At 48.0% G+C, this 11,529-nt stretch overlaps 1 protein-coding gene across 1 annotated transcript in view; it reads right to left on the bottom strand.

Annotated features, from left to right (window-relative positions):
* Nucleotides 1-9,827, bottom strand: part of LOC144511512 (retinol dehydrogenase 13) — a 44,632-nt gene extending 34,805 nt beyond the window's left edge. The window contains exon 1 of the mRNA XM_078241897.1: nt 9,659-9,827. Within this exon, the coding sequence (XP_078098023.1) occupies nt 9,659-9,827 (169 nt within the window). The remainder of the gene's footprint in view (nt 1-9,658) is intronic.
* Nucleotides 9,828-11,529: the final 1,702 nt, after the last annotated feature.

Here is an 11,529-nt window from a genome sequence, read left to right as displayed (position 1 = left end):
GGGGGGCCACGGGGGGAAGGGAGGGAAATGGGGGGTCCACGGGGGGGGGGAAATGGGGGGTCCACGGGGGGTGTGGGAAATGCTGGGCACCGGGGGGGGGTGAGAAATGGGGTGGCACGGTCGGGGGGAAAGGGTGGGAATTGGGGGGCCACGGGGGGCTGGGGGGGAAGGGAGGGAAATGGGGGGCCATGGGGGGGAGGGAGGGAAATGGGGGGCCACGGGGGGGAGGGAGGGAAATGGGGGGCCACGGGGGGGAGGGAGGGAAATGGGGGGCCACGGGGGGGAGGGAGGGAAATGGGGGGCCACGGGGGGGGGGGAGGGAAATGGGGGGCCACGGGGGGGAGGGAGGGAAATAGGGGGCCACCGGGGGGGGGGGGGGTGGGGGGGAGGGAGGGAAGGAAATGGGGGGCCACGGGTGGGGGGGGGGGGGATGGAAATAGGGGGCCACGGGGCGGCGGGAAGGGGGAGAGAAATGGGGGCCACAGGGGGTGGGAAGGGGGAGGGAAATGGGGGCTGCGGGAGGGGGGGAGGGAAATTGGGGGCCACGAGGGGGGAAAGAGGGGCGCGGGGGGAGTGAAAGAGGGTCGCAAGGTGAGGGTGGGGGGGGCGTGGGGGATGGAAAGGGGGGAGGGTTAGGGGGCGTCGGGGAAGGGTGTGGGGTGGGAGGGAAAGCGGGGCCACGGGAGGGGGGAAGGGAAAGGGGGGCCACGGCGGAGGGGAGGGAATGGGGGGCCACGGGGGGGGCGAGGGAAAGGGGGCCACGGGGGGGGGGAGGGAAAGGGGGGCCACGGGGGGGGCGAGGGAAAGGGGGGCCACGGGGGGGGGAGGGAAATGGAGGGAAGGGAGGCAGGGGGCAGGGAAGGGGGGCAGGGGGGGGGAAGGGGGGCCCGGGGTGAGGGGACGGGCCAGGGCGGTGGAGGGGGGGAGGAAAAGGGGGGCATGTGGGGTGTGAGGAAAAGGAGGGCACGGGGGTGGAGGGGGAGGGGGAGGGAAAGGGGGCATGGGGGAGGAGGGGTGGAAGGAGGCATGGGGGTAGGGAGGGAAAGGGGGGCAGGGGGGAGGAAAAGGGGGTCGCTGAGGGGGAGGGAGGGGAAGAGGGACTTGGGAGGGGGAAGGAGAGGGGAGGGGGGACACTGAAGGGGATGGGGAAGGAGGGACATTGGGGGGGAGGGGGGGACACTGAGGGAAGCGGAGATGGGGATTGAAACTTGGGGAAGGGGAGTTGGGGTGTGACACTGGGGGACGGGGCAGGGAAGGGTAGAGAGGGGTGGCGGGAGTTCTATTGGGGAGGTTTAAACTAGTGTGGCAGGCAGATGGGAATCGAAGGGTGGGCTTTGAAGGGTCAGATTCAGATCAGGGAACGAGAGGTAGTACATTAGTTGGTGATGTAATCCGAAACTCCAAAGACAAAAGAAGCAAAGGTTATAAAGAATCCATCAAAGTAAACTGACAGGGTTAAACGGTTTATACTTCAATATAAAGTGTATTACAAACAAGATAGATGAACTAAGGGCACAGATTGGCACATGGCAGCATGATGTCATTGCTATAAAATGCAAACCTGGCTCAAGGAGGGGCAGTTTGGTTAGATTTAATGTTATTAAGGCAAAGTAAGAAGTCTCACAACACCAGGTTAAAGTCCAACAGGTTTATTTGGTAGCAAATACCATAAGCTTTCGGAGCGCTGCTCCTTCGTCAGATGGAGTGGAAATGTGCTCTCAAACAGTGCACAGAGACACAAAATCAAGTTACAGAATACTGATTAGAATGCGAATCCCTAAAGCCAGCCAGGTCTTAAAGGTACAGACAATGTGGGTGGAGGGAGCATTAAACACAGGTTAAAGAGATGTGTATTGTCTCCAGACAGAACAGCTAGTGAGATTCTGCAAGTCCAGGAGGCAAGCTGTGGGGGTTATTGATAATGTGACATAAATCCAACATCCCGGTTTAGGCCGTCCTCATGTGTGCGGAACTTGCTATCAGTTTCTGCTCAGCGACTCTGCGCTGTCGTGTGTCGTGAAAGCTGCCTTGGAGAACGCTTACCTGAAGATCCAAGGCTGAATGCCCGTGACTGCTGAAGTGCTCCCCCACAGGAAGAGAACAGTCTTGCCTGGTGATTGTCGAGCGGTGTTCATTCATCCGTTGTCGTAGCGTCTGCATGGTTTCCCCAATGTACCATGCCTCAGGACATCCTTTCCTGCAGCGTATCAGGTAGACAATGTTTGCCGAGTTGCAAGAGTAGGTACCGTGTACCTGGTAGATGGTACATGGTACCTACTCTTGCAACTCGGCCAACATTGTCTATCTGATACGCTGCAGGAAAGGATCATAGAAATCATAGAAACCCTACAGTACAGAAAGAGGCCATTCGGCCCATCGAGTCCGCACCGACCACAATCCCACCCAGGCCCTACCCCCATATCCCTACATATTTCCCACTAATCCCTCTAACCTACACATCTCAGGACACTAAGGGCAATTTTTAGCATGGCCAATCAACCTAACCCGCACATCTTTGGACTGTGGGAGGAAACCCACGCAGACACGAGGAGAATGTGCAAACTCCACACAGACAGTGACCCAAGCCGGGAATCGAACCCAGGTCCCTGGAGCTGTGAAGTAGCAGTGCTAACCACTGTGCTGCCGTGCCAACCACTGTGCTGCCGTGCCAACCACTGTGCTACCGTGCCGCCCCAACTGTGCTACCGTGCCGCCCCGAGGCATGGTACATTGGGGAAACCATGCAGACGCTACGACAACGGATGAATGAACACCGCTCGACAATCACCAGGCAAGACTGTTCTCTTCCTGTGGGGGAGCACTTCAGCAGTCACGGGCATTCAGCCTTGGATCTTCAGGTAAGCGTTCTCCAAGGCGGCCTTCACGACACACGACAGCGCAGAGTTGCTGAGCAGAAACTGATAGCCAAGTTCCGCACACATGAGGACAGCCTAAACTGGGATGTTGGATTTATGTCACATTATCAGTAACCCCCACAGCTTGCCTCCTGGGCTTGCAGAATCTCACTAGCTGTTCTGTCTGGAGACAATACACATCTGTTTAACCTGTGTTTAATGCTCCCTTCACCCACATTGTCTGTATCTTTAAGATCTGGTTGGCTGTAGGGATTCACATTCTAATCAGTATTCTGTAACTTGATTTTGTGTCTCTGTGCACTGTTTGAGAGCACATTTCCACTCCATCTGACGAAGGAGCAGCGCTCCGAAAGCTTATGGTATTTGCTACCAAATAAACCTGTTGGACTTTAACCTGGTGTTGTGAGACTTCTTACTGTGTTCACCCCAGTCCAACGCTGGCATCTCCACACCATTAAGGCAAAGGACAGAGATAAAGCAGGAGTAAAAGTTGGGGGGGAGGCAAATTTTACAAAACTGAGAACTGATTTGGCTGAGATGGACTGGACAAAACTGCTAAAGGATAAATCTGTGGTAAACCAGTGAGAGGCACGAAAAGTGAGAGGAGTGTTAAAGGAGTGAGAATTCTTGAAAGTGGATAAGTCACCAGGGCCGGATGGATTGTTCCCTAGGATGTTGAAGGAGGTCACGGAGGAAATAGCAGATGCTCTGAGGATTATTTTCCAATCTTCACTAGACGCAGTTCAGGTGCCGGAGGACTGGAGGAATGCAAATGTGGTGCCATTGTTTAAAAAGGGTACGAAGGAGATGCCAAATAATTAGTTTAGTTAGTCTTACTTCGGTGGAGGACAAATTGTTAGAATCAATCCTGAGAAATTGGATAAACTGTTACTTTGAAAGGCATGGACTAGTCAGGCACGGTCAGTATGGCTTTAAGGGAAGGTCATGCCTTATAAATTTGATTGAATTCTTTGAGGAAGTACAAGGAGGAACGATGAGGGTAGTGCAGTGGATGTTGTGTACATGAGGAAGTACAACGAGGATCGATGAGGGTAGTGCAATGGGTGTTGTGTACATGAGGAAGTACAAGGAGGATCGATGAGGGTAGTGCAGTGGATGTTGTGCACATGAGGAAGTACAAGGAGGATCGATGAGGGTAGTGCAATGGATGTTGTGTACATGAGGAAGTACAAGGAGGATCGATGAGGGTAGTGCAGTGGATGTTGTGTACATGAGGAAGTACAAGGAGGATCGATGAGGGTAGTGCAATGGATGTTGTGTACATGAGGAAGTACAAGGAGGATCGATGAGGGTAGTGCAGTGGATGTTGTGTACATGAGGAAGTACAAGGAGGATCGATGAGGGTAGTGCAATGGATGTTGTGTACATGGAGTTCAGTAAGACATTTGTCAAGATCCCACATAGCATACTGGTCAAAAGAGTAAAAGGTAATATGGCAAACTGGATAAAAAGCTGGCTTAGTAACAGGAAACGAATTAACCATCAATGGCTGGCCTTGTGAATAGTAAGCTGTTTCATGTGGTGTTGTGGAGATGCCGGCGTTGGACTGGGGTAAACACAGTAAGAGTTTTAAGACCCAGCCCAAATAAGTCTGCTGTGCCTTTGATGAAGTGTTTCTCCTGTGGAGTAAAGGCAGGCAACCTGGAGCTGCTCAGGCCTTCCTGTGAGTTCTTCCTCCCTGCTAACATAGCAAACAGCAAGTTAGATCAAATTCAGGTACAAAGATTAAACAGTTTAAAGAAGACAAATGCTCATATGCAAAACAAAATTCTTGTTCTAGCTTGCCTCTGGTTGTGATGTAAAATGCATATGTCCTCATTAACATTAAGTCATGTCTGCCTCAGATTTGATTAAGATCCACGTCTGCACCAACATTATTTAAATGTTTAAAATAGAAACCACAGGAAACGATTGGACAGTGAAATGGAAGTTTGTAGAGACATTTTACACACTTGTGACTTCCTTGCTAAAAAAGTCATAAAAGCTACAAGCATGTAAAATAAATAAATGCAAGGCCTTTCTATTTATGCAATTTTATACTATGCTAGGACTTGATTATAAAACACTTTTATCTTTCCCCAACCAACATGTTTGGAATCCTACTGTAAGGCACGTTTGCATTTGTTTTGCGTATTTAAAATCATTGCATTGATGTGTATAGAAACCCATTGTGGAGAGCTTTGAGGAGACAAGCCCTCAAGTTGCTAACCACTGTACATTATATCACTATAAGAAGTCTCACAACACCAGGTTAAAGTCCAACAGGTTTATTTGGTAGCAAATACCATAAGCTTTCGGAGCGCTGCTCCTTCGTCAGATGGAGTGGAAATCTGCTCTCAAACAGTGCAACCGAAGAGGAAAGAGTCGAATTGGACTCCTCCGGAAGGCCGCTGCCCTCGACTTGACATGTATGCCCAAGCCGTCAGGAGGTGCATCAACACCAGATTCATCAGCTGCACTCAAAAGACAGCCCCGAACATCACCCAAGCAAAACGCAACGCCATCCATGCTCTCAAGACCAACCGCAACGTTGTCATCAAACCAGCAAAGGAGGGGCCATCGTCATACTGAACAGAACGGATTACTGCAAAGAAGTGTACCGACAACTGAACAACGAGGAACACTACAGACAGTTACCCACAGATCCGACCAAAGAACACACCCGTCAACTCAACACTCTGATCAAAACCTTTGATCCGGACCTTCAAAACACCCTCCGTGCTCTCATCCCACGTACTCCACGCGTTGGAGATCTCTACTGCCTCCCAAAGATACACAAGGCAAACACACCCGGCCGTCCCATCGTTTCAGGCAATGGAACCCTGTGCGAGAACCTCTCCGGCTACGTCGAGGGCATCCTGAAACCCATTGTACAAAGACCCCCCAGCTTTTGTCGTGACACTACAGACTTCCTACAGAAACTCAGCACACATGGAGCAGTTGAACCAGGAGCACTCCTCGTCACAATGGATATCTCGGCACTCTACACCAGCATCCCCCACGATGATGGCATTGCTGCAACGGCCTCAGTACTCAATGCCGTCAACTGCCAGTTTCCAGGTGCAATTTTACAACTCATCCGCTTCAGCCTGGACCACAATGTCTTCACCTTCAACAACCAGTTCTTCATCCAGACACACGGAACAGCCATGGGGACCAAATTCGCACCTCAATATGCCAACATCTTCATGCACAGGTTCGAACAAGACTTCTTCACCGTACAGGACCTTCAACCGATGCTATACACTAGGTACATCAATGATATTTTCTTCCTTTGGAGTCATGGTGAGCAATCACTGAAACAACTATATGATGACGTCAACAAGTTCCATCCCACCATCAGACTCACCATGGACTACTCTCCGGAATCGGTTGCATTCTTGGACACACGCATCTCCATTAAGGACGGTCACCTCAGCAACTCACTGTACCGCAAGCCCACGGATAACCTCATGATACTCCACTTCTCCAGCTTCCACCCTAAACACGTTAAAGAAGCCATCCCCTACGGACAAGCCCTCCGTATACACAGGATCTGCTCGGATGAGGAGGATCGCAACAGACACCTCCAGACGCTGAAAGATGCCCTCATAAGAACAGGATATGGCGCTCGACTCATCGATCAACAGTTCCGACGCGCCACAGCGAAAAACCGCACCAACCTCCTCAGAAGACAAACACGGGACACGGTGGACAGAGTACCCTTCATCGTCCAGTACTTCCCCGGAGCGGAGAAGCTACGGCATCTCCTCCGGAGCCTTCAACATGTCATTGATGAAGACGAACATCTCGCCAAGGCCATCCCTACACCCCCACTTCTTGCCTTCAAACAACCACGCAACCTCAAACACACCATTGTCCGCAGCAAACTACCCAGCCTTCAGGAGAACAGTGACCACGACACCACACAACCCTGCCACAGCAACCTCTGCAAGGCGTGCCGGATCATCGACACAGATGCCATCATCTCACGTGAGAACACCATCCACCAGGTACACGGTACATACTCTTGCAACTCGACCAACGTTGTCTACCTGATACGCTGCAGGAAAGGATGTCCCGAGGCATGGTACATTGGGGAAACCATGCAGACGCTACGACAACGGATGAATGAACACCGCTCGACAATCACCAGGCAAGACTGTTCTCTTCCTGTGGGGGAGCACTTCAGCAGTCACGGGCATTCAGCCTTGGATCTTCAGGTAAGCGTTCTCCAAGGCGGCCTTCACAACACACAACAGCGCAGAGTCGCTGAGCAGAAACTGATAGCCAAGTTCCGCACACATGAGGACGGCCTAAACCGGGATGTTGGATTTATGTCACATTATCAGTAACCCCCACAGCTTGCCCCCTGGACTTGCAGAATTTCACTAGCTGTTCTGTCTGGAGACAATACACATCTCTTTAACCTGTGTTTAATGTTCCCTCCACCCACATTGTCTGTACCTTTAAGACCTGGCTGGCTGTAGGATTCGCATTCTAATCAGTATTCTGCAACTTGATTCTGTCTGTTTGCACTGTTTGAGAGCAGATTTCCACTCCATCTGACGAAGGAGCAGTGCTCCGAAAGCTTATGGTATTTGCTACCAAATAAACCTGTTGGACTTTAACCTGGTGTTGTGAGACTTCTTACTGTGTTCACCCCAGTCCAACGCTGGCATCTCCACATCATTATATCACTGCCCACATTACTCTGCAGAAACTGAGTCTATGTAGGCTCACCCACAACAGCAGGGGTCCCTGTCTGGCTTTTGACACACACAAAGTGAAGGGAGATAAAATGAACACTCCAAATTAACCCTTCTCCATACTCGCTATGAGAAAACAAAATGGATTCTGTAGCATTAAATGCTGGAAAAACTCTGGCAGCATCTGAGAGAGAAATAGTTAACATTTTGAGCCTGTAAGACTTCTTCAGAATTGTTCAGAAGAAGTTATATGGACTCGAAGCATCAACTCTCCTCACAGATGCTGCTAGACCTGCTGAGTTTATCCAGCATTTATTGTTACATTTCAGAATTCCAGCATCCACAGTATTTTGCTTTTGGCGGCACGATAGCACAGTCGTTAGCACTGCTGCTTCACAGCGCCACGGATCTGGGTTCGATTCCCGGCTTGGGTCACTGTGTGGAGTTTGCACATTCTCCTTGTGTCTGCGTGGGTTTCCTCCGGGTGCTCTGGTTCCCTCCCACATTCTGAAAGATGTGCTGGTTAGGTGCATTGACCCGAACAGGCGCCGGACTGTGTCAACTAGGGGAATTTCACAGTAACTTCATTGCAGTGTTAATGTAAGCCTTACTTATGACTAGTAAATAAACTTTACTTTAACTTGTATTTGCTACCTTGTTAATGATATTTTAGACCCCTAAATAATCCACCAGCAAGCGAAAACTCTAGACCTCAGCAATAAAACCAGAGAAAATGCTGGAAAAAATTCAAAACACATCCGTGAAGAGGGTATCATGACCTGAGCAGACTGGGTCAAATAGTCCCCTCATTGCCCTCTCCTCATTTGACTGCAATGGGCTTCTATTTGATAAGAACATACTTGTCTATTCAGTGAGTTTATGGACTGTGATCATAAAAAAAGAATAGGGGACAGGTTTAACAAAAAAGAGGTTTTATTACACTTAAACTGATCTAAGTCATTAAAATATGCACTGACTTTTGCATGCACCCATGCATAATCAAATTTCACAAGCAAATACAGATTATAGAGTGGGGAAGGATGGGTTGGGCAAATTCAAGTTAATAAAAAAATAGAAGAGTATTACTGTTAGTAATTTGCTGACTTCTTGCTGAATTCAGTGTTCTTGATGCATCCAATTTAAAATGTAGGTGACTGAGCTGTTTGTTCCTTGGGAGATGATGGTGATAGTCTGGATTATTTTAAGAAATCTCTGAGTGCATTGGGGTGTCCCTGGGTGATCATAGTTTGCGAACAGGGCTCAAAGTTTACCAACTGGGTTGGGGAAAGAAGGAAGGACCCCACTTGGGTCTCCTCCCAAAACTGATTGTCCTCAGTTCTGCAGAGAAAGCATGCATTTAAAATATACAAAGGGTTGGGTTGTCATGTGACCTCCAACTGCCAGAGGAATTGGAAAAACACATTATCCATGAATTCCAAAGGTGACTTGATTAGCTCATGTCTGGAAGCTAATTTAGCCAAGATCCCATTGCCCAAGTGAATAGTACAAAGGGCTGTCTTCAACAGTTGAATACTGTAGGAGATTGCCATAGATGATTTGCTAATGAGACAGGGGTCGGGAGTCTCATACTCCCCCGAAGTCAGCTTTTGACAGGTTTTATGGGCAGATGGTCTCCACTCCAGTAAACTGAATGTGGAACAATATAGTAATGCAAATTGAGGTTTGCCATCTTGGGCTGTGAGTTCAAATCACTTTAGTCTCAGCACTTTAAAAAATGTTTAAAGTTCAATTCAGATTCCCAGCCGGTGGATTAAAATCATTATTTAGCATAAAGCACACCAGGGAAAACTGAGTTAACATTTCTGAGAATTGGTTATTAGGAGGTTCATCAACCTGAAACGTTAACTCTTTCTCTCTCCACGGATGCTGCCTGAGCTGCTGAATATTTCCAACATTTTCACTTTTTACTTTAAATTTCTGGCATTTGGGGTATTTTGCTTTTGTTATAGATCCCAGCATCTGTTTATCTGTGCTTTTGGGTCTCAGTATTCCAGCTTGTAGCCAGTGTGCATATGTGTGCGCTCAGTATTCCCTCCCATAAGTTACACTTACCAATGCAGTCCTTCATTACTTGAGGGTAGTCCCCATTGAAAACTGGGTTGGCAAACCAGCCGAGATAAAACTGGATGTATCGCTCAGCAGCCTCGATATCCTTTTGGCTTGTAATGTCGACTGGCTCTCCCCATTCACTCGTGATAGAAATACCCACCAGTCCTTTCATATTAAGAAAATATTGAATGAATTATTTGCATCATACAAATAGTATCTCAATTAGAATATGCGTGAATCAGCTGCAATTTCTAAATATGTGCGACTGATACATCTCTACAATGCAGCATGGGACTTTATAGAATGAGGCCATTTGGCCTCTCATGCCTGTGCTGGCTCTTTGAAAGAGCTTTCCAATTAGTCCCACTTCCCTGCTCTTTTCCCTTAGCCTTGCTTGTTACCTTTTCAAGTATTCATTGAATTTCCTTTTGAAGGCTACCATTGAATCTCCTTCCACCAGCCTTTTACCTTTAACTTACTGCATAAAAATATACTCAAATTCCTTCCAGTTCTTTTGCCAGATTGCCTTAAAGCCATGTCCTCTGGTTACTGACCCTTTAAGAGTTTTAACAACACCAGGTTAAAGTCCAACAGGTTTATTTGGTAGCAAATGCCATTAGCTTTCGGAGCGCTGCTCCTTTGTCAGATGGAGTGGAAATCTGCTCTCAAACAGGGCACAGACACACCACATGACTCGTGTTGGGACTCCTGCTGTTTGTTTTATATATTAACTATTTGGACTTGAACGTGGGGGGTATGACTGAAAGATTTGCAGACGACACAAAAATTGACTGTAGCTGTATCGCTGTAAGGTCCAAAATGATATAGATGGGGCAGAAAAGCGGCAGATGGAGTTCAACTCTGACAAGTGCGGGGTAATGCATTTAGGGAGGTCAAACAGTAAAAGGGAAAACACAGTAAACGGGAATATACTGAGAGGGATAGATGAGGTGAGTGATCTTGTTATGCAAGTGCACAGGTCCCTAAAGGTAGCAGTACAGATAGATAAGGTTGTAAATAAAGCATATAGAATGCTGTCCTTCATTGGCAGAGGTATAGAAAAGTAGGGTTATAATGATGGAACTATATAAGACACTGGTGAGGCCACAACTGGAGTATTTTGTGTGCAGTTCTCCGGAGAGAGTGCAGAGAAGATTTACTAGAATGTTGCCCGGGCTGGAGAATTTTAGCTATGAGGAGAGGTTGGGGTTATTTTCCTTGGAAGAGAGAAGGCTGAGGGGTGACATGACTGAGGTATAGAAAATTGAGAGGGGTAGGGAGAGTGTAGACAGGAGGAACCTTCCTGAGATGCTGGTATCCATGGTATGCATTTCCAGAATTTTCCACGGTCTATAATAAATGTCACATTGGAGTTGGGGGTGTGATATTTTACACCTAAAGTCATTTCTGTTTGTCAGTTTCTGCAAGTTAAGTTGATTAAGTATTTTTTTGGCAAGTGATAGATATTAAGTCTTTGATCTTTTCTAAAAATGGATGAAATTTGAGAGCAGGGTTAAAATCCTGAGGGGATTTTATAGCATGGAACAGGGTGAGAGATTGAACTTTGGGTTATCGGAGGGGACAGATTAAGATATTGGGTCAAAGAACCAGATGGTGAGAATTTTGTTTTCTATAACAAATTATGATAATCTGAATGCACTGCATTGGATAATTAATCATGCAGAGGGGAAAAGACAGAGTAATTGGATAAATGTTTCAAAGAGGCAGCGCTGGCACAATGGGCATTCTCTTTGTGTGCTGTAAGATTCTGTGATTTGCGAGTACAAATTGAGAAAAAAGCTTTTAGCCAAAAACTATGAATATTTCTTTCAATTAAAGTTTGCATTGCTGCAGGTATAAACTGTGACTGTGTC

This window comes from Mustelus asterias, chromosome 24 (assembly GCF_964213995.1).
Source record: "Mustelus asterias chromosome 24, sMusAst1.hap1.1, whole genome shotgun sequence".
In the NCBI taxonomy this organism is placed as follows: Eukaryota; Metazoa; Chordata; class Chondrichthyes; order Carcharhiniformes; family Triakidae; genus Mustelus; species Mustelus asterias.
This window is presented reverse-complemented; position numbering and strand designations above follow the sequence as displayed.